This window comes from Oncorhynchus kisutch, linkage group LG6 (assembly GCF_002021735.2).
Source record: "Oncorhynchus kisutch isolate 150728-3 linkage group LG6, Okis_V2, whole genome shotgun sequence".
In the NCBI taxonomy this organism is placed as follows: domain Eukaryota; kingdom Metazoa; phylum Chordata; class Actinopteri; order Salmoniformes; family Salmonidae; genus Oncorhynchus; species Oncorhynchus kisutch.
Window position 1 is genome coordinate 57,198,170 of NC_034179.2, and position 24,359 is coordinate 57,222,528.

At 43.2% G+C, this 24,359-nt stretch overlaps 1 protein-coding gene across 2 annotated transcripts in view; it reads left to right on the plus strand.

The window, feature by feature from the left end:
* Positions 1 to 24,359, plus strand: part of LOC109891854 (calcium/calmodulin-dependent protein kinase kinase 1) — a 141,083-nt gene that overhangs the window by 43,224 nt on the left and 73,500 nt on the right. For both annotated transcript variants that reach the window (XM_031826997.1, XM_031826998.1), the window contains exons 3-4: positions 12,073 to 12,120; positions 18,669 to 18,722. In XM_031826997.1, coding sequence (XP_031682857.1) covers positions 12,073 to 12,120; positions 18,669 to 18,722 — 102 coding nt within the window. The remainder of the gene's footprint in view (positions 1 to 12,072; positions 12,121 to 18,668; positions 18,723 to 24,359) is intronic.

Consider the following 24,359-nt stretch of genomic DNA (forward strand, 5'->3'; position numbering starts at 1 on the left):
CAGCTGTACATAGTCTATTGGTAAATAGCCCACCCTTTCTCACCTACCTCATCCCCATACTGTTTTTATTTATTTACTTTTCTGCTCTTTTGCACACCAATATCTCTACCTGTACATGACCATCTGATCATTCATCACTCCAGTGTTAATCTGCAAAATTGTAATTATTTGCCTACCTCCTCATGCCTTTTGCACAAATTGTATATAGACTCCCCCTTTGGTTTCTACTGTGTTATTGACTTGTTAATTGTTTACTCCATGTGTAACTCTTTGTTGTCTGCTCACACTGCTATGCTTTATCTTGGCCAGGTCGCAGTTGCAAATGAGAACTTGTTCTCAACTAGCCTACCTGGTTAAATAAAGGTGAAATAAAAAAATCATAAAAAAATGAGGGTATGTGGCATGAGTGTTCAGAGGCTTGACCAGTGCAGGACAGGATTTGACAAAAAAACTATAACACACTACACAGTTAGACAAAAGAGCTAAGAATGAGTTAGTCCAAGCAAGGAGTAAAATCATTGATGTGTAATAATGTGATTGTGTTTGTGTATGTGATTAGCTCTACATACAGTAATGAGAGAAAATGGATAGGGGTACTCACAGTGCTTGGAGGGGAAACATCCAATGTGCCAGTGGTTGAGCGGGCTCGTGAGACGTAGCTTCAGTTCATGTCAGGAGAAAGTTGACAATGGTAGTGGAGTGGAGTAGTCATCACCTCTTAATCAGTGAACAGGAAGGGACTTAGCTGTAAATACAAATAGCAGATACATTCCATTACAGCTGCGCCATCGTAGGTTTGGACAACGAGTTTCTCTATATGAAGTTAAATTCAGACATCTGAAAATTCATAAAGTCAAACACAGACTGCGCAACTCGCCCACTTGACACATCAAAGTAGCCCAATAAACGTTCCTGAATAAATCCCTGATCATCCACATACCTGACGATAACTGACACCTGCAAGCAGACTGGTGGCACCATAGGTCCCAGAGCGGTGGAGTAATTTTACCCCCTGGGGCCTGGAGTTTTTACGTATATGTTAACCTAACTAGGAAAAGTTTGGACACTATAAGGTATGACAGTGATTAATCAGTTGTAAATAGGTTTTCTATGGGCTTTGATGTTTTTTTTAAAACTCCTGGCCCTGGGGGGGGATGAAAACCCTGTCAAACTGCAGCTACCTTATATTTGTTCGTATACAGCATATTTAAGAGAAAGGGGGATACCTAGTCAGATGTACAACTGTATGCATTCAACTGAAATGTGTCTTCCGCGTTTAACCCAACTGGATCAGAGAGGTGTGGGGGGCTGCCATAATCGACATCCACGACTTTAGATTAGATTAGGACAACCATAGACAACAACTGATAGACAATACAACGCACAAGGCTGAGCTTGCTTTATGCATGTTTGCATCATGCAGGCCAATGCAACTGTAGGCCTTCTACCTTTTTTTACTCTGTCATCACTATGATGTCGATTTGATTAATTCCAGTCAATAACTTTGGATTAAAAACGTATAGGCAGCCTAGCCCGCCCAATTTTGAATATAAACTAAATTTGATCACATTCACATTTTCTCATGACACACAAATGGACTATAAATACATAACGTTACCAATTAGTTTACCCTGGCCAGATGGACAGGGCGCATAGGCTGTATGCATCTGCTATTATTAGTAGCCAATGGTTGATCAGACTGAAACAGTCTTGTTTTCATCCCATATAGCATGTCAGATTTCTAATGCCGCAACATATATGTCATGAGTTTTTGCTTGTCTGTCCGGAGTGATTATGTGTTATCATCTTTGCTAAATAAATACTGGAGGAAAGTGGAAAGCCTACTTGAGCACACGCAAAACCTCTCGTCAACCTCTCTCTTTAATCTAATTTCTAATGGATGGTGGCTATCAAATCATTCGGAATTGTTTTCGACATCCCAGAAAAGACAGTCGAAAGTTCGATATGTTCAGCAAGTAAAGCATCGTAACGTGCAATTATCTCTGCAAGCTCCTTGTAGTTGCCGTTGTTGGCGGAAGTTTCCCTCTTGTCGTGTCCTCTACAAGCAAATTCTTGCATGGCCAAAAACGCAGTGGTGTTGAGAACATCATCCTTGTTTCTTCTTACTTCCTCGTTGTGTTGCACAGTTTGAATACGCAGACCTTTGTCATAATCGATGCAGCTTTTTCCCAGAAGGTTGAATCTGATGTAGGCATTTATCTGCTCCCTGCTTTTGTTTAGCCTTTTAGCTCAATGTTCTTCCGGTCACTGTACCCACCTTTTGACCAAGGCTCAGACTTTCAAAAAAGCAGGCCAGGCCAGCAATGCAGGCAGCTTGATGAAAAGCTCCCTGTTAATTCAAACCTTTTCTGTGTACCCCAGATAATGAAAGGGGTTCTTCAACAAAAAGTCCACCACATTTTCGTCAGTGTTGGCCATTCTACCATTCTGGCGGAGAAAACTGCACACTCAAGCTGGTAGCTAGCTAGCTACTGAAGTTAGCAAGGAAAATTTAAATAAATTGCACTAACTGGACACAAAAATGATCAGGACTCAAGGTAAGACCCAGATGCAGACTGTCGAAGTAACAATGTTTATTGTAGCAACAGGGAAAAAACAGGTCAAGGCAGGCAGGGGTCGATAATCTGGGGTAGGGCAAAGGTACAGGACGGCAGGCAGGGCCAGGGACAGTAATCCAGAGGTGGAGCAAAGGTACAGTCAAAAACCAGGAGGATGAGAAAAGAGAGGCTGGGAAAAGATAGGAGCAGACAGGAAACACGCTGGTAAGCTTGAACAAACAAGACGAACTGGAAACAAACAGAGAACACAGGTATAAATACACAGGGGATAATTGGGAAGATGGGCAACACCTGGAGGAGGGTGGAGACGAGCACAAGGACAGGTGAAACAGATCAGGGTGTGACAAAAATAAAGTTCTAAAACCAAGAAAAACAATTTAGAATTGAGAAGAGACATACACTGAGTGTGCAAACCTCCGTCTCCCGTAATTACAAAAAAACACATTTGAGTTGAATAATATAAAACAAATGCTCAACTATCACTCTTTAATCTTAATCTCTATTCAGCAATGACACAAAGCAACACATAGAACCCCCATAATGCTCTGTGGCAATACCTCAACACAACACACTAGGTTCATTCTCTGATCCTAATTATATTATTGGATGGATAACATTTCGGTTCATACTGCAAAGCTTTGATTGTTTGGAGGACGTCCTCCGGAAGTGGTGATAATTACCATGTACGTCTATGAAAGGGAGTGAGGCCTACGAACCTCCTAGATTTTTTATTGAAGTCAATGCAGCCAGAGGAAGACTGAAGTTAGCTGTCCTCCGGCTACACCATGGTGCTACCCCAGACAGTGCTGTTGAGGCTACTGTAGACCTTCATTGCAAAACAGTGTATTTTATTCAATTTTGGGGGGGGACATGAATATATTTAGTATAGTTTTATCTAAAAAGGATAACTTTTTTAATGTTTCACTATTTTTATTTTATGACATTTCACTGAGGAGCCTCCACTGCTACAGACCCGGGTTCAATCCCGGGCTGTGTCGCAGCCAACCACGATCGGGAGACCCAAGAGATGGTGCACAATTGGCCCAGCGTCGTCTGGGTTAGGGGAGGATTTGGCAGGCTGGGATGTCCTTGTCCCATCGCGCTCTAGTGACTCTTTGTGTTGGGCCAGGCGCATCCATCCTGACTTTGTTCGCCAGCTGTACGGTGTTTCCGCCGACACATTGGTGCAGCTGGCTTCGGGGTTAAGCGAGTAGCATGTCAAGAAGTAGTGTGGCTTGGAGGGTTCGTGTTTTGGAGGACACGTGGCTCTCGACCTTCCCCTCTCCTGAGTTGGTACGGGAGATGCAGCGATGGGACAAGATTGTAACTACCATTTGGAAACCACGACATTGTGGAGAAAAAGGGGTAAATATAATACAAATGTGTTCACCAATTATTTCCACGAATAAAAGAAGAGACATAAACTGAGACTGAGTGTGTAAAACATTAGGATATTGAGTTCCTAATATTGAGTTGCACCCCCTGTCTTCAGAACAGCCTCAATTCGTCAGGGCATGGACTCTACAAGGTGTTGAAAGAGTTCTACAGGGATGCTGGCTCATGTTGACTCCAATGCTTTCCAAAGTTGTGTCAAGTTGGCTGGATGTCCTTCGGGTGGTGGACCATTCTTGATACACACTGGAAACGGTTGAGAATGAAAAATCCAGCAGCGTTGCAGTTCTTGACACACTCAAACCGGTAGGCCTGGCACCTACTGCCATACCCCATTCAAAGAGACTTAAGTCTTGTGTCTTGCCCATTGACCCTCTGAATGGCATACATACACAATCCATGTCTCAATTGTCTCAAGGATTAAAAATCCTTCTTTAACCTGCCTCCTCCCCCTCATCTACACTGATTGAAGTGGATTTAACAAGTGACATCAATAAGGGATCATCGCTTTCAACCTAGATTCACCTGGTCAGTCTATGTCATGGAAAGAGCAGGTGTTCCTAATGTTTAGTGCACTCAGTGAATGTGATCGTGTCTCAATGTAATCAAGGTATGAAATTATATATTTTTTTAGTTGTGGTCAATTTGCAGTGTAGAAATTATTATAATTATTGTCCTGCCCCCTCGACCGTCCTCTCCGACAACAATCGGCCCGCGGCTGAATCAAGTTCCTACCCCTGACCGACAGTAAAACGGCCTGGAGAGAACATGTTGTTCCTCTATTATTAAGCTGTGGAGAATTTTTCAATGTTTGTCACTGTTTCTGTCTGTCTCTTTCTCTCTCGGTCACTATGCTTCGCTTCTTTTTCTTTCTCCTTCCGTACCTTCTTGCTCTACTTTTCTCCCTGCTACTCTCCCCCCCCCCCCCCCCTCTCCACCATGAGCTTTATTTATGTGGCTTTAATTTCAGTCTCTTGTTGTTAAACCGAGGATTAAAAACAGTAATCTGTAGAGAAACACCCGAAACAAACAATACATAGATACTTTAACAGTATTTGACAAAACACAGCACACAGAAGCATGATTACAACCACATCCACAATAGCATCCAACATCCTTTGTCTCATATTTTTTATGTTCCTGTAGAATCTCTCCCTTTTCTCTCTCTCTCTCATCTCTCGTCTTGTCTTTCTCCCCCCACACTCTCTCCTCACTTCCCAACCACAATGACAGCATCTCCTTCCCACTTTTCAGAAAAAAAAGCATGAGCAGCGTTGTGGCACCAATAAATCTCCCTTCTCTAATTATTGACTCATCACCCGATATTTAGTCAGGGTCGACTAATGTCTAGCTCAGCAGGCCACCATCCTCCCGCAGTACACTCGGGTGTGTGTGTGTGTGTGTGTCTCTGCGCTCACTGAGGGGTTGGAAGAAACTATTGATCACTTTCTCCTACAGGGCCACTTTGAGTTGAGGGACAAAACTAAAATGGAGGTGTAGTTTATACTCTTCTCCACCTCCATGCTAAGTAAACTAAGGAGTAGAAAGAGATGGTTTTGTTGCCATACTAGCGATGCAGCAGCAGGCTACACAGGATGCTTGTTTGGTTGGAGATTCTCTCAGAGAGCTACAGTATTCATGACTGTGTCTAAGTGTGCGTCCCAAATGACACCCTATTCCCTACATAGCACACTTGTTTCGACCAGTTACTAAATGAGGAACATGATATCCATCCTCCCTGTAAGACATGAGGAGAAATGAGAAATCAATGGACAAGGAGAGGAGGAAGAGACTTGTCAAGGGAGAGATGCATAGAAGGAAATGACAGCTCATCAAATCTCACCCCCCGAGAGGGTAGAAGGGAGTGCAGGGATGGGTGGAGTAATAGGAGGGAGGGAGGAATGGCTTTCTGGGTCATCTGATGCAGTATCCCATCCGTGACAAGGACTTACAAGTTGTGCGTTCCCGAGATGGCGTTCTGCACACCACAGTTGTGCTGTGCCGTTATTTGCCTGTTTGTGGCCTTCGACCTCATTAACAAGCTGTTTTCGACTGGATGTTGTTGTTTTTTGTACCATTCTCGGTAAACCCTAGACACTGTTGTGCGTGAAAAGCCCAGGAGGCCAGACATTTTTGAGATACTGGAAACCAGTGGTGTAAAGTACTTAATTAAAAGTACTTTAAAGTACTACGTAAGTCATTATTTTGGGGATCTGTGCTTTACTTTACTATTTAAAGTTTTTACAACTTTTACTTTTACTTCACTACATTCCTAAAGAAAATAATGCACTTTTTACTCCATACATTTTCCCTGACAGCCAGAAGTACTCGTTACATTTTGAATGGCTAGGAGGACAGGAAAATGCTCAAATTCATGCACCTATCAAGAGAACATCCCTGGTCATCCCTATTGTGTCTTATCTGGTGGACTCACTGAACACAAATGCTTCGTTTGTAAATTGTCTGAGTGTTGGAGTGTGCCCCTGGCTATCGTAAATAAAAAAACAAGAAAATTGTGCCGTCTGGTTTGCTAAATATAAGGAATTTGAAATGATTTATACTTTTACTTTCAATACTTAAGTATATATTAGCAATTACATTTGCTTTTGATACTTAAGTACATTTAAAACCAAATACTTTTAGACTTTTATTCAAGTAGTATTTTATATGGGTGACTTTCACTTTTACTTGAGTAATTTTCTATGAATGTATCTTTACTTTTATTCAAGTATGACATTTGGGTACTTTTTCCACCACTGACTGGAACTGGCACGCCTGGCACCGATGATCATACAACGCTCAATGTCACTTAGGTCAGTCGTTTTGCCCATTCTAACATTCAATCGAACACCAACCTGTCTGCCTGCTTTATATAGCAAGCCACGGCCACGTGACTCACTGTCTGTTTGAGTTAACAATTTTAGTGAATGAGGTGGTGTACCTAATAAACTGAATATGTATCATAAGGCCTTTAGTTGAGGGCCTAGTTATACCATTACACAGTGGTGTTAGGAAACCCCTGGTTTATAGGCCACATCTGGCCTGCAAGTCACATTATGTTGGCTTGCAAAGTGATGTGTAATTCCTATTGGAATCCAGCCAGTGTTAGGATATCCAACAAGTGACATTTTTTATCACCTGCAACCTGCATTCAGACTGACTGCCAGGGTAGCGTAGATTGAATACTGAGACTACCTCAATGATCTAAACTGGAACAACAATCTCAGTAATGGGTGCAATAAGTCCAACTACTAACAGATTAGTTTAGTTTAAAAAAAAACGTTTATCTTTGTGTAGCATAACATTAATCAGCCAATCAATGAACATGGCCGTCATTGTAAAATAAGAATTTGTTCTTAACTGACTTGCCTCGTTAAACAAAGGTTAAACAAAAATTAAAACACGTGTGTGTGTGTGTGTGTGTGTGTGTGTGTGTGTGTGTGTGTTTGAAGTCCTTCAACATGGCCCAGCTCTTTATCCATCAGCTCCTCAGATACAGTATATACTGCAGTGGAGATGTCACTGAGCATGCGCCAGCTGGACCTGGCACAATGGGCTAACAACAGTGTCCGGTTTCTCTTTCTCTCTCGCTCTCTCTGTCCCTCTCTCGCTCACTCACTTTCACTTCCTGCATCTCACTCCACATACAGTAGCATACCTTACACTCTGAGTCTCACTGTGTGTTTATGTCGTCATGCCTCTTGTAGTACTACGCTTGACCCTCTCTGGCTGTCCCCTGTGCAGTGTGCCCCGTACTGTACACTCCCCTCACCCTTTGTGCTGTACTACACTCCCTCACCCTCTGTGCTGTACTACACTCTCTCCCCCTCTGTGCTGTACTATACTCCCTCACCCTCTGTGCTGTACTACAGTCCCTCACCCTCTGTGCTGTACAACACTCCCTCACCCTCTGTGCTGTACTATACTCTCTCCCCCTCTGTGCTGTACTACACTCTCTCCCCCTCTGTGCTATACTCTCTCCCCCTCTGTGCTGTACTATACTCTCTCCCCCTCTGTGCTGTACTATACTCTCTCCCCCTCTGTGCTGTACTATACTCTCTCCCCTTCTGTGCTGTTCTATACTCTCTCCCCCTCTGTGCTGTACTATACTCTCTCCCCCTCTGTGCTGTACTATACTCTCTCCCCTTCTGTGCTGTTCTATACTCTCTCCCCCTCTGTGCTGTACTAGTAACTCTCTCCCCCTCTGTGCTGTACTATACTCTCTCCCCCTCTGTGCTGTACTATACTCTCTCCCCTTCTGTGCTGTTCTATACTCTCTCCCCCTCTGTGCTGTACTATACTCTCTCTCCCCCTCTGTGCTGTACTATACTTTCTCCCCCTCTGTGCTGTTCTATACTCTCTCCCCTTCTGTGCTGTTCTATACTCTCTCCCCCTCTGTGCTGTACTACACTCCCTCCCCTCTGTGCTCTACTACACCTCCCTCCCCCTCTGTGCTGTACTATACTCTCTCCCCCTCTGTGCTGTTCTATACTCTCTCCCCTTCTGTGCTGTACTATACTCTCTCCCCCTCTTGTGCTGTACTACACTCCCTCCCCCTCTGTGCTGTACTACACTCCCTCCCCCTCTGTGCTGTACTATACTCTCTCCCCCTCTGTGCTGTACTATACTCTCTCCCCTTCTGTGCTGTTCTATACTCTCTCCCCCTCTGTGCTGTACTATACTCTCTCCCCCTCTGTGCTGTACTATACTCTCTCCCCCTCTGTGCTGTACTATACTCTCTCCCCTTCTGTGCTGTTCTATACTCTCTCCCCCTCTGTGCTGTACTATACTCTCTCCCCCCTCTGTGCTGTACTATACTTTCTCCCCCTCTGTGCTGTTCTATACTCTCTCCCCTTCTGTGCTGTTCTATACTCTCTCCCCCTCTGTGCTGTACTACACTCCCTCCCCCTCTGTGCTCTACTACACTCCCTCCCCCTCTGTGCTGTACTATACTCTCTCCCCCTCTGTGCTGTTCTATACTCTCTCCCCTTCTGTGCTGTACTATACTCTCTCCCCCTCTGTGCTGTACTACACTCCCTCCCCCTCTGTGCTGTACTACACTCCCTCCCCCTCTGTGCTGTACTATACTCTCTCCCCCTCTGTGCTGTACTATACTCTCTCCCCCTCTGTGCTGTTCTATACTCTCTCCCCCTCTGTGCTGTACTATACTCTCTCCCCTTCTGTGCTGTACTATACTCTCTCCCCCTCTGTGCTGTACTACACCACCCCACATTCTGTGCTGTACTACACTACCTCACCCGTTACACGGTAGATCACTCCCCTCCCCCCCTGTGTGTCTGTGGCCTGCAGCGTACAGTAGTTGGTTCCTCTCTAGGTTTCTTCCTAGGATCCTGCCTTCTAGGGAGTTTTTCCGAGCCACTGTGCTCTTCTGCCTCTGCATTGCTTGCTCTCTTTTGGGGTTTAGGCTGGGTATCTGTTTAAGCACTTTGACAACTGCTAATGTAAAACGGGCTTTATAAAATAAGTTTGATTAATTGATTGACTGTATCCCGGGCTTAGTTTCAGCCCCAGTCAGACTGCAAACATGCTCACGGCTCCAGTGCAGAGCCCCAGTTTCAGGGGCCCAGGATCTGGGATGTCTAAGCCTAAACCACAGCTGTCTCACTGTAATGAGGGAACTCCACTCAATGTTCTCGCTCTTTCCCTTTCGCTCTTTGTCTCTCTCTATCTCTATCGATCAACCCGACAGAGCAGACTAGCAACAGCACCCAGTCTGAATCCCCACCTTTCTCATAATTTTTCCTTACTTCTCTCCCTCTTTATTTTTATTTTCCTTGGTCTGTCCATCTCTCTCTCTCTCTCTCTCTCATATATATATATTTCACTCATGTGCTCTTTCCTCTTATGTTGTTGATGTGCTGTTGGGTCTTGACCCTATAGAACCCCACAATGGAGGTGTCATAATACCATAAAACCTAGCGGTCCAACAGGGCGATTTTAGAAACACTTAAAATAAGGTCTGTGTTTCGTGTAGGCTTAGCCTGATGTAAGGTTTAAATTCTCTTTCTCTTGATCGACCCGACCCCGAAAGAGCGGTCGAGCTTCCCTCTCCCTTCCTTTCGTTCACTATTTTCAGTCTGTCCATCTGTCCTCTCTCTATATACAGTGGGGCAAAAAAGTATTTAGTCAGCCACCATTTGTGCAAGTTCTCCCACTTAAAAAGATGAGAGAGGCCTGTAATTTTCATCATAGGTACACTTCAACTATGACAGACAAAATTAGAAAAAAAATCCAGAAAATCACATTGTAGGATTTTTAATGAATTTATTTGCAAATTATGGTGGAAAATAAGTATTTGGTCACCTACAAACAAGCAAGATTTCTGGCTCTCACAGACCTGTAACTTCTTCTTTAAGAGGCTCCTCTGTCCTCTACTTGTTATCAGTATAAAAGACACCTGTCCACAACCTCAAACAGTCACACTCCAAACTCCACTATGGCCAAAACCAAAGAGCTGTCAAAGGACACCAGAAACAAAATTGTAGACCTGCACCAGGCTGGGAAGACTGAATCTACAATAGGTAAGCAGCTTAGTTTGAAGAAATCAGCTGTGGGAGCAATTATTAGGAAATGGAAGACATACAAGACCACTGATAATTTCCCTCAATCTGGGGCTCCATGCAAGATCTTACCCCGTGGGGTCAAAATGATCACAAGAACAGTGAGCAAAAATCCCAGAACCACACGGGGGGACCTAGTGAATGACCTGCAGAGAGCTGGGACCAAAGTAACAAAGCCTACCATCAGTAACACACTACGCCGCCAGGGACTCAAATCCTGCAGTGCCAGACGTGTTCCCCTGCTTAAGCCAGTACATGTCCAGGCCCGTCTGAAGTTTGCTAGAGAGCATTTGAATGATCCAGAAGAAGATTGGGAGAATGTCATATGGTCAGATGAAACCAAAATATAACTTTTATAACTCGTCGTGTTTGGAGGACAAAGAATGCTGAGTTGCATCCAAAGAACACCATACTTACTGTGAAGCATGGGGGTGGAAACATCATGCTTTGGGGCTGTTTTTCTGCAAAGGGACCAGGAAGACTGATCCGTGTAAAGGAAAGAATGAATGGGGCCATGTATCGTGAGATTTTGAGTGAAAACCTCCTTCCATCAGCAAGGGCATTGAAGATGAAATGTGGCTGGGTCTTTCAGCCTGACAATGATCCCAAACACACCGCCCGGGCGACGAAGGAGTGGTTTCGTAAGAAGCATTTCAAGGTCCTGGAGTGGCCTAGCCAGTCTCCAGATCTCAACCCCATAGAAAATCTTTGGAGGGAGTTGAAAGTCCGTGTTGCCCAGCAACAGCCCCAAAACATCACTGCTCTAGAGGAGATCTGCATGGAGGAATGGGCCAAAATACCAGCAACAGTGTGTGAAAACCTTGTGAAAACTTACAGAAAACGTTTGACCGCTGTCATTGCCAACAAAGGGTATATAACAAAGTATTGAGAAACTTTTGTTATTGACCAAATACTTATTTTCCACCATAATTTGCAAATAAATTCATTAAAAATCCTACATTGTGATTTTCTAATTTTCTTTTTTCCTTCTCATTTTGTCTGTCATAGTTGAAGTGTACCTATGATGAAAATTACAGGCCTCATCTTTTTAAGTGGGAGAACTTGCACAATTGGTGGCTGACTAAACTTTTTTGTCCCACTGTGTATAAATATATATATTTTATTATTATTATGTTTTTCTCTCTCTCCTCTTCTTTCTATCTCCTCCTCTTTCCTATCTCTCTCTGCCCTGTTTAACTCTTCTTTGCTCCTCTCTCTGCCTTGTCCCTTGTTGACTACATGCATTATCAGTGGTTGCTATGGAGCTCCAAGCAGTTTATACAGCACTGTAATGGATGTATGACTGTAAACTGAATTCAGTGGCCGTAGGCATCACTAATAACATCTCTAAAATGAGCTAGTCAGTGGAGAACATATTGTTCATGAATCCAACACTGTATTTGAGTCATCCAATGTTCTTTTTCTCTCCTCAGGTGGATATGGTAGATGGATGATTCATCCTCTCTCTTCTTTCATATATTCTCGTTTAACGTCATCCCTTTGTTTTCTTCCTCCTGCAGAACTGTATCCAGCTGAACCAGTACAAGCTGAAGAGTGAGATCGGAAAGGTGAGCCTTGAACTAATTCAGAAATGCAGAATACCCTGTCTTCAATCAATCACCTTTCTGATAATTGTACATCATGTTCTTTTACAATTGTGTCCCTGTTGTATCGAACTGTCTCACACTGATTGTGCTGTCTGCTATCATTGGCACTAAATACAAATTCATTAATGAATAAACTATTCTAAATCAATATTATCCCTAAGCAGAATAGCCCACCTTCTATCAACACTGTTGGTGGTATCCCTGGCCTGGCTCTGTCTGTTTGTCTGCCTCTTTCTGTGCCTGTGTCTTCCTTTTCAGTCCGGATAGACTTATGTAACTATCAGAGAGGACCAATAGATTGTAATGTACATTCACCTTCTAGAGGGTCTGGTCATCAATACAAGAGGCCCATATTTTAGATTTACAGTAGTAGCTGTTCAATCTACAGTGCATTCGGAAAGTATTCAGACCCCTTGACTTTTTTCCACATTTTGTTACATTACACGCTTATTCTAAAATTGATTAAATCCCCCCCCCCCCCCCTCATCAATCTACACACAATACCCCATACTGGTTTTTAGAAATGTTTGCATATGTATTTTTTTTAAACAACATTTGCATAAGTATTCAGACCCTTTACTCAGAACTTTGTTGAAACACTTTTAGCAGTGATTACAGCCTCAAGTTTTTGGGGGTATGATGCTACAAGCTTAGCACACCTGTGTTTTGGGGAGTTTTTCCCATTCTTCTCTGCAGTTCCTCTCAAGCTTTGTCAGATTGGATGGGAAGTGTCGCTGCACAGCTATTTTCAGGTCTCTCCAGAGATGTTAGATCGGGTTCAAGTCCGGACTCTGGCTGGGCCACTCAAGGACATTCAGAGACTTGTCCCGAAGCCATTCCTGCGTTGTCCTGGATGTGTGCTTAGGGTTGTTGTCCTGCTGGAAGGTGAACCTTCGCCCCGGTCTGAGGTCCTGAGCACTCTGGAGCAGGCTTTCATCAAGGATCTCTCTGTACTTTGCTCCGTTCATCTTTCCCTTGATCCAATATTGGTTTCATCAGACCAGAGAATCTTGTTTCTCATGGTCTGAGAGTCCTTTAGTTTCCTTTTGGCAAATTCCAAGTGGCTGTCATGTGCCTTTTACTGAGGAGTGGCTTCCGTCTGGCCACAATACCATAAAGGCCTAATTGGTGGAGTGCTACAGTGATGGTTGTCCTCTGGAAGGTTCTCCCATCCCCACAGAACTCTGGAGCTCTGTCAGAGTGACCATCGGGTTCTTGGTCACCTCCTTGACCCAGGCCCCTCTCCCCTGATTTCTCAGTTTGGCCGGGCGGCCAGCTCGTGGAAGAGTCTTGGTGGTTCCAAACTTTTTCCATTTGAGAATGATAAAGGCCACTGTGTTCTTGGGAACCTTCAATGTTGCCAATTTGTTTTGGTACCCTTCCCCAGATCTGTGCCTCGACACAATCCTGTTTCGGAGCTCTACGGATAATTCCTTTGACCTCATGGCTTGGTTTTTGCTCTGACATGCACTGTCAACTGTAGGACCTTATATAGACAGGTATGTGCCTTTCCAAATCATGTCCAATCATTTGATTTTACCACAGGTGGACTCCAATCTCATGTATGATCAATGGAAACAGGATGCAACTGAGCTCAATTTCGAGTCTCATAGCAAAGGGTCTGAATAGTGATGGAAGTAAGGTATTTCTGTTTTTTATATATATAAAAATGTGCAAAAATGTCTAAACCTGTTTTCGCTTTGTCATTATGGGGTATTAATCAATACTTTCAGAATGCAGTGCATATTCAATCAGGTACTAAATGATTGGCACCCTTGATAAAGATGAACAAAAAAGACTGTATAAAATACATAATAAGCTTTAATGTGTGCAAAACATTTTTGGAACATTTAATTATTTTATACTAGTTCAATTTCTTTGAGAAATATATTTTGTTTAAAAAGTAATCATTTTTTTCTCAAAAAGATAGGTGTCAAAATTATTGCCACTCCTGTTTTCAATACCTTTCATTCCTCGCCTTGTGAGGATAATGGCACTGAGTCTTTTTCTAAAATGTTTTATGAGATTGTAGAACACATTGGGAGGGATCTTAGACCGTTCCTCCATATAGAATATTTCTAGATCCTTGATATCCTTTGTCTGTGCCTATTGACTGCCCATGTCAATTCAAACCACAGATTTTCAATGTGTCCGGAGACTGAGATGGCCATTGCAAAATGTTCATTTTGTTTCAATTAACAATTCCTTTGTGACTTTTGATTTGCGCTTGGGGTTATTGTCTTGCTGTAAGATCCACTTGCAGCCAAGTTGCAGCTTCCTGGCAGAGGCAACCAGGTTTTGGGCAACATTTTTCTGGTACTTTATGATTCCTCTTTTCCACACCAATCCCACCAATGGTGTGCGTGGCCAAAGAGCTCTATTTTCAGGTCAGATGACATGAAAATAGAGATCTTTGGCCACGCACACCAGTGGTAGGTTTGGCCTTGAAAAGCGGAATCATATGCAGAAAAGAACCACACATCTATTGTAAAATATGGTGGTGGATTTTTAGCACAGTAGACCTGATCCAATGGTAGTTTCTCTTTAGGATGATAACCCAGGCTATCTGTACTGTCTCTCCCATATTATGAAAGGCTCTGAATGAGTCACGTAGCTTTGATCAGAACCTGAATCATACAGTATAGCTTGCCCATGAATCACCTCATCCTGCTTTACTACAGAATTTTTATTTTTAATTTTACCTTTATTTAACCAGGCAAGTCAGTTAAGAACAAATTCTTATTTTCAATGACTGCCTAGGAACAGTGGGTTAACTGCCTGTTCAGGGGCAGAACGACAGATTTGTACCTTGTCGGCTCGGGGGTTTGAACTTGCAACCTTCCGGTTACTAGTCCAACGCTAGTCCAACGCCATTGGATCAGGTCTACAGTATTATGATATAAAAGGTGAAACTGGGGCCTCCTGAGTGGTGTAACCGTCTAAAGCACTGCATCGCAGTGTTGGAGGCATTACTACAGACCCGGGTTCATTCCCGGGTTGTGCCATAGAACGGCGGGAGTCCCATAGTCCCTAAGGAGTCGGGGCCCGGGAGTCCCATAGTCCTATGGGCTGGGTGCCTGTAGCCTGAGCGGTGTTTCCTCCGACACATTAATGAGGCTGGCTTCTGGGATAAGGAGCTCGGTTAGGCGGGTCATGTTTCGGAGGACGCATGACTCCTCCTTCACCTCTCCCGAGCCCGTTGGAGAGTTGCAGCGATGAGACAAGATTTTTTTTAAGTTGGGGAGAAAAAAGGGGGGGGGGGAAATAATATACACTGCTCAAAAAAATAAAGGGAACACTAAAATAACACATCCTAGATCTGAATGAATGAAATATTTTTATTAAATACTTTTTTCTTTACATAGTTATGTGCTGACAACAAAATCACACTAAAATAATCAATGGAAATCAAATTTATCAACCCATGGAGGTCTGGATTTGGAGTCACACTCTAAATTAAAGTGGAAAACCACACTACAGGCTGATCCAACTTTGATGTAATGTCCTTAAAACAAGTCAAAATGAGGCTCCGTAGTGTGTGTGGCCTCCACGTGCCTGTATGACCTCCCTACAACGCCTGGGCATGCTCCTGATGAGGTGGCGGATGGTCTCCTGAGGGATCTCCTCCCAGACCTGGACTAAAGCTTCCGCCAACTCCTGGACAGTCTGTGGTGCAACGTGGCGTTGGTGGATGGGGCAAGACATGATGTCCCAGATGTACTCAATTGGATTCATTTCTGGGGAACGGGCGGGCCAGTCCATAGCATCAATGCCTTCCTCTTGCAGGAACTGCTGACACACTCCAGCCACATGAGGTATAGTATTGTCTTGCATTAGGAGGAACCCAGGAACAACCGCGCCAGCATATGCTCTCACAAGGGGTCTGAGGATCTCATCTCGGTACCTAATGGCAGTCAGGCTACCTCTGGCGAGCACATGGAGGGCTGTGCGGCCCCCCCTAAGAAATGCCACCCCACACCATGACTGACCCACCGCCAAACCGGTCATGCTGTAGGATGTTGCAGGCAGCAGAACGTTCTCCACGGCGTCTCCAGACTGTCACGTCTGTCACATGTGCTCAGTGTGAACCTGCTTTCATCTGTGAAGGGCACAGGGCGCCGGTGGCGAATTTGCCAATCTTGATGTTCTCAGGCAAAAGCACAACCCCCACCTGTGGACGTCGGGCCCTCATACCACCCTCATGGAGTCTGTTTCTGACCGTTTGAGCAGACACATGCACATTTGTGGCCTACTGGAGGTCATTTTGCAGGGCTCTGGCAGTGCTCCTCCTGCTCCTCCTTGCACAAGGAGGAGGTAGCGGTCCTGCTGCTGGGTTGTTGCCCTCCTACGGCCTCCTCCACGTCTCCTGATGTACTGCCCTGTCTCCTGGTAGCACCTCCATGCTCTGGACACTACGCTGACAGACACAGCAAACCTTCTTGCCACAGCTCGCATTGATGTGCCATCCTGGATGAGCTGCACTACCTGAGCCACTTGTGTGGGTTGTAGACTCCGTCTCATGCTACCACTAGAGTGAAAGCACCGCCAGCATTCAAAAGTGACCAAAACATCAGCCAGGAATCATAGGAACTGAGAAGTGGTCTGTGGTTATCACCTGCAGAACAACTCCTTTATTGGGGGTGTCTTGCTAATTGCCTATAATTTCCACCTGTTGTCTATTCCATTTGCACAACAGCATGTGAAATTTATTGTCAATCAGTGTTGCTTCCTAAGTGGACAGTTTGATTTCACAGAAGTGTGATTGACTTGGAGTTACATAGTGTTGTTTAAATGTTCCCTTTATTTTTTTGAGCAGTGTATATACAGTGGCAAGAAAAGGTATATGAACCCTTTGGAATTACCTGGATTTCTGCATAAAATGGTCATAACATTTGATCTGATCTTCATCTAAGTATAGACAAACATAGTGTTCTTAAACTAATAACACACAAGTTATTGTATTTTTCTTGTCTATATTGAATACATCATTTAAACATTCACAGTGTAGGTTGGAAAAAGTATGTGAACCCCTAGGCTAATGACTTCTCCAAAAGCTAATTGGAGTCAGGAGTCAGCTAACCTGGAGTCCAATCAATGAGCCGAGATTAGAGATGTTGATTAGAGCTGCCTTGCCCTATAATAAAACACAAAATGTCCGTTTGCTATTCACAAGAAGCATTGCCTGATGTGAACCATGCCTCAAACAAAAGAGATCTCAGAAGACCTACGATTAAAACTTGTTGACTTGCATAAAGCTGGAAAGTTTCTCTAAAAGCCTTGATGTTCATCAGTCCACAGTAAGAAAAATTGTCTATAAATGGAGACTGTTCAGCAGTGTTGCTATTCTCCCTACGAGTGGCCGTCCTGCAAAGATGACTGCAAGAGCACAGCGCAGAATGCTCATTGAGGATAAGAAGAATCCTAGAGTGTCAGCTAAAGACTTACAGAAATCTCTGGAAAATGCTTAACTCTATTCCTTTCTTTTTATCCTAAAAAACTCAGTAGTCCTTACTGATGACAAGCATAACCATAACATGATGCAGCCACCACCTTGCTTGAAAATATGAAGAGTGGTACTCAGCGATGTGTGGTGTTGGATTTGCCCCAAACAGAGCGCTTTGTATTCAGGACAAAAAGTCAATTTCTTTGCCCCATTCTTTGCAGTATTTCTTTAGTGCCTTATTGCAATCAGGATGTATGTTTTGGAATAGTTTTATTATGTACAGGCTTCCTTCTGTTCACTCTGTCATTTATGTGGAGTAACTACAATGTTGTTGAACCGTCCTCAGTTTTCTCCTATCACAGCCATTATTAAACTGTTTTAAAATCACCATTGGCCTCATGGTGAAATCCCTGAGCGGTTTCCTTCCTCTCTGGCAACTGAGTTAGGAAGGGCACCTGTATCTTTGCAGTGACTGGGTGTATTGACACATTCATAATTAATAACTTCACTATGCTCAAAGGGATATTCAATGTCTGCTTTTTTTAACACATCTACCAATAGGTGGACTTGTTTGGGAACCATTGGAAAACCTCCCTGGTTTTTGCGGTTTGAATCTGTGCTTGAAATTCACTGCTCGAATGCGAGACCTTGCAGATAATTGTATGTGGGGTACAGAGATGAGGTAGTCATTTAAAAATCATGTTAAAACACTATTATTCTACAGAGATTGAATCCACACAATTTATTATGTGACTTGTTAAGCACATTTTTACTCCTGAACCTATTTAGGTTTGCTATAACAAAAGGGTTGAATACTTATTTACTCAAGATATTTTAGCTTTTCATTTTTAATTAATTTGTAAACATTTCTTAAAACATAATTCCACTTTGAAATGATGGATTATTGTGTGTAGATCAGTGACACAAATCTCAATGTAATCCATTTTAAATGCAGGCTTTAACACAACAAAATGTGAATAAAGTTAAGGGATGTGAATATGTTATTGAATGATTAAATATGTTCTATTATTGACATCTATCTTTTTCCTCTCCTGTGACTTTGCAGGGCTCCTACGGGGTGGTCAAACTGGCCTACAATGAGGATGACGACAAACACTATGCAAGTTGTGTGTGTGTGGCCCTCTTTCTCCTAAAAGGAGACAATTATGATCCATTAACCATTTTCAGCTCTTTGTAAAGTGGAATGCTTTGTTAGCTTGATAGGTTAATGGCCCAACTCAAGGCTTTTTATCTGCCTGCACACTGTCTTTGTTGCCCCCAGTGTGCGTTTTTGTGCGTGCATGTGCATGTTTGCGGCTCACGTCAATGGTGTCGATGCCAAGCAATTATGTCAGAGGGAATTGGTTCCCCGTTCCCCATGTTAGTGCTCATACTAGCAGGGAGATGGCCTGTAAATGCATGGACAATTGCATGTTATTACAGCTTTATCAGACCCTTTCCCCTGCATGGTTCACAACAGAGACAGACTGGTCTTATCTGGAGAGTGATAGGGAGACAGGGGAGAGAGAGATAGAGGGGGGTGAGAACGAGAGAGAAGGGGAGATAGAGGTAGAGGTGGACAGAGAGAGAGAGAGAGAGGTGTGGGAGAGATATACAGAGGGATGAGAGAAAAGGGAGTAGAGAGGGAGATGGAGGCTTGCTCCTGGCATCGGAGACCTTGCAAACACTCTCCTCTGCTCCGCTCCACCCTGGCTGCCGGAGAAGGAGAGATTGTTGACAGAAAGATGGAGATGAGGAGAAGATTGGCACCTGCCAGGGTTTAATTCTATTTCCTGGCATTCAAACTTGGCTCCACACTGTATTGATTGGATCTGTGCATCTGTGCCCACAGTGGGAGCTCAGCCCCTACACACAGACACACACACGGACCAGTAATCTTCACACATACACACACAAACACAGCACAATTACCAGTCACCTTATCACGGCAACGGGGAAGGCTTCCATGCAACAGAAATGCCAAGTACATATTTTGATTTTGCAACAGATTATTTAGTATTTTAGGATTTTGATGTCCAGTTTTGCATGCTAGAATCGCTTAAACAAACTAGCCAGATTGTCATCTCGTATGTTCTCTCTCTCTGTGTTTGTGTATGTTTGTGAGTGTGTGTGAGTGAGTGTTTCGCTCAGCCCGTGTTGTAATTACAATGCTGACGAAGCTGTTACCTTGTCTCAGCCAACGTGACTGGCAGAGGTCCAGTACCATCGAGGTCTGGCAGTATTAGAGGGACTCGAGCTCTACCAGGCTCCAATCTCTGCAGCATTCGCTCATTTCGCATACTGCTAAAAAAGAGCAGTGGGGAATAATTAGGAGTATCCCATGTCCCTGGTTTTGTCTCTGGGGCTCCAGTCTGTTGTTCGGAAGGACGCATGCATGCACACACCTCCCTGACCACTGGGCTGAGATGGACAGTGTTATTCCCTAGACTACGGGGTGGTGGATACTAGGGTTGCAAAGGGTCGGAAACTTTCCGGTAAATTTCCCAAAATTTGACATGGGAAGTTAAGCCAGGGAATTCTTAAATTCATCAAAAAAGTTAGCTTATAACAGTGAACTTTTTTTGTCGGATACACATAAGGTAATTCTAGGTCTTGTGGCATATTTTGGTTAAACTATCCCCAATTCAATGGAATTGCAATCCTCTGCATGCACAGTGCATTCTTCCATCACATGCACAGCTGATTCTCAAGATCTTGCACACTAATGAGATGCTATTGAGCCCATACTACTACACTGAGCCAAGGACTACATGCTTTCTGGTAAGTTTTTATTACAATACTGGGTGGGGTGAATGTATTTTATTTGACATACATGATTTTTTGTTAACTAGTAAATAGTAGCCAACAGCAGAGTGTGTTAAAATCAGGCCTCGCGAGTGGCGCTGCATCGCACTGCTAGCCGTGACACTAGAGATGCTGGGTTCGAGTCCAGGCTCTGTCGCAGCTGGCAGTGACCGGGAGACCCATGGGGCGGCGTACAATTGGCCCAGCGTCGTCTGGGTTAGGGGAGGGTTTGGCCGGCAGGGATCTTCATCAGATGACACTCATAGGGCTTCATGATACACAATTATATGTATGTTTTGTTCGATAATATTTTGTCCAAAAATCTAATTTTACATTGGCGTGTTATGTTCAGTAGTTCCAAAACATGCGGTGATTTTGCAGAGAGCCACATCAATTCACAGAAATACTCATAATAAACATTGATAATAGATACAATTATTATACATGGAACTTTAGAAAAACATCTCGTTAATGCAACCGCTGTGTCAGATTTTTTTTTTTTACTTTATGGAAAAAGCATAACCTGGGTACGGCGCTCAGAGCCCAAACCAGCCAAAGAAATATCCGCCATGTTGGAGTCAACAGAAGTCAGAAATAGCATTATAAATATTCACTTACCTTATATGATCTTCATCAGAATGCACTCCCAGGAATCCCAGTTCCACGATAAATGTTTGATTTGTTCGGTAAAGTTAATAATTTATGTCCAAACACCTCGTTTTGTTAGGGCGTTTAGTAAACAACTCTAAACTCATGAGGCGCGGGCAAGTTCAGCGGAAATGTCGGACGAATTTCCAAAAAGTTATATTACTGGTCGTAGAAACATATCAAACGATGTGTAGAATCAATTTTTAGGATGTTTTTATCATAAATGTTCAATAATGTCCCAACCGGAGAATTCCTTTGTCTGCAGAAAAGCAATGGAATGAAAGGTAACTTTCTCATGACCGCGCGTCACGAGCCCGTGGCTCTCTGCCAGACACCTGACTCAATCCCCTCTCATTCAGCCCGCCTTCACAGTAGAAGCCTGAAACAATGTTCCAAAGACTACTGACATTGAGTGGAAGCCTTAGGAAGTGCAAGATGACCAATATCCAAAGGTATCTTCAATAGGGGCTGAGTTGGAAAAACTACCAACCTCAGATTTCCCACTTCCTGGTTGGATTTTTTTCTCAGGTTTTTGTCTGCCATATGTGTTCTGTTATACTCACAGACATCATTCAAACAGTTTTAGAAACTTCAGAGTGTTTTCTATCCAATACTACTAATAATATGCATATATTAGCATCTCGGACTGAGTAGGAGGCAGTTTACTCTGGGCACACTTTTCATCAAAAAGTGAAAATGCTGCCCCCTAGCCCAAACAGGTTAAATCATAGTTTTTGCTACCATGTGGGTTTTAGTTTGCTTTGAGCCTGCTAACTGAGGAGTGTTAACCTCTCTAGGGTATGTGGGACGCTAGCTGGCCAACATCCAGTGAGATTGCAGAGCGCCAAATTCAAATACAGAAATACTCATTATACAAATTCAGAAAAGATACAACTATTTTACATAGGTTTAAAGACTAACTTCTTGTGAAGCAACTTCTTCCTGTGTCAGATTTCAAAAATGCTTTACGGCGAAAGCATATCTTACAATTATTTGAGAACATAGCCCAGCAGACAAATCATTAAACAGTAACCAGCCAAGTAGAAGAGTCAAGTCAGAAATAGAGATAAAATTAATCACTTACCTTTGATGGTCTTCATATGGTTGCACTCAGAAGACATTCATTTATTCAATAAATGTTCCTTTTGTTCGATAAAGTCTCTCTTTATATCCGAAAACGTCCATTTTGTTTGTGCATTTTCTTCAGTAATCCACAGGCTCAAACAATGTCACAACAGGCAGACAAAAAAATCCAAATTGTATCCGTAAAGTTCATAGAAACATGTCAAACGATGTTAATATTCAAGCCTCAGGTTGTTTTTAGCCTAAATAATCAATAATATTTCAACCGGACAACAACGTCGTCAATATAAAAGGTAAACAAGAAAGGCACTCTCTCGGTCGCGCGCATGAAAAAGCTCTGTGACACGGCAGGGTCCACTCATTCAGACTGCTCTTACTCCCTCATTTTTCAGAATACAAGCCGGAAACAATTTCTAACAACTGTTGACACATAGCGGAAGGCATAGGAACTGCAATTTGAGTCCTAAGTCAATAGATACTGTAATGGCATTGAATAGAAAACTACAACAAAAAATCCTACTTCCTGAATGGATTTTTCTCAGGTTTTCGCCTGCCAAATCAGTTGTGTTATACTCACAGACACTTGAGTGTTTTCTATCCAAATCTACCAATTGTATGCATATCCTATCTTCTGAGCCTGAGTAGAAGGCAGTTTAATTTGGGCACACTTTTCATCCAAAATTCCAAATGCTGCCCCCTACCCTAGAGAAGTTAATTCACCTGTTTCCATACATGTTTCATTTTAAAAGATGTATCTTACAAAGGAGTTATTTAATCTAACTGCTTAACTTTATCTGTACATGGAAATGTATTTGGGATATTTTTACTTTTTTTTCTCATCTATACAGAAAATGCCATGGGCATTATCTGATGTGTGGAGACATTTCACTGCAGCTAATGTAGAAGGAAAAGCTGTGTACATTTGCAAATACCGTGCCAAATCATATGTGAAGAATGCAACAAAATCACCTGGAATAGGAGAGAATCACCTGACCAAGTGCAGAAAGTTCCCTCGGCGCTCACAACAAGCAACCTCTGACAAAAGTCTCTCTACTTCTATTTGAGGGGAAAATTATGAATCAGACACCTTATCGATAGCAACAGCTCATGGTCCTCCTGGAATCAGAAGTTTTGACTCAATGAAGGAATGTAGTCAGAGAAATGCTGATGAATGTCTTGCACGAGCTGTGTTGGTAACTGGTTCACCCTCTGATGCTCACAGGCAATGTGTATTGGAAGAGATTTCTGAAAGTTCTTTTCCCAGCATATACCCCTCCAACCAGACATGCTTTATCTACTAATTTGCTGGATGCAGAGCCCAATTGAAGGTCAGGCAAATCATAGAGAAAGCAGACTAATGCAATCATCTCTGATGGGTGGTTGAAAGTTCATGGGCAAGGAATAATTAACTACATCATCTCCAACACTCAACCAGTATTCTACAAGAGCACAGACACAAGGGACAACAGACAAACCAGTGTCTACATTGCAGATGAGCTGAAGGCATTCATCAATGACCTTGGACCACGGAAGGTATTTGCTCTCGTGACAGACAATGCTGCGAACATGAAGGTTGCTTGGTCTAAAGTGGAGTCCTACCCTCACAGCACACCCATTGGCTGTGCTGCTCATGCATTGAATCTGCTCCTCAAGGACGTTATGGCACTGAAAACAATGGACACACTCTACAAGAGTGCCAAGGAAATGGTTAGGTATGTGAAGGGTCATCAAGTTATAGCAGCAAACTACCTCACCAAGCAAAGTGAGAAGAATAAGAGCACCACATTGAAGCAGCTCAGCAACACCCATTGGGGTGGTCTTGTCATCGTGTTTGACAGTCTCCTGGAGGAGAAGGAGTCTCTCCAAGAAATGGCCATATCACAGTCTGCCGATATGGACAGCCCCATCAAGAGGATCCTCCTGGATTATGTATTTTGGGAGAGAGTGGTAAGCAGCCTGAAACTCCTGAAACCTATAGCTATGAGGGCACAAGGCGAGACACAGATGCAGACACAGGAGGCAGATGGTTAGAGTCCAAAATGTTTATTAACAATCCAAAAGGGGTAGGCAAGAAAATGGTTGTTTGTCTCCATATGATGTGGTAAATATATCCAATGCAAAAAATATCTACATTTAAATGGTATTAATATTCATTTGCATATAATTCCGCTAATTCCCATATATTCCCGTTATTTCCCATATATTCCCGTTAATTCCCATG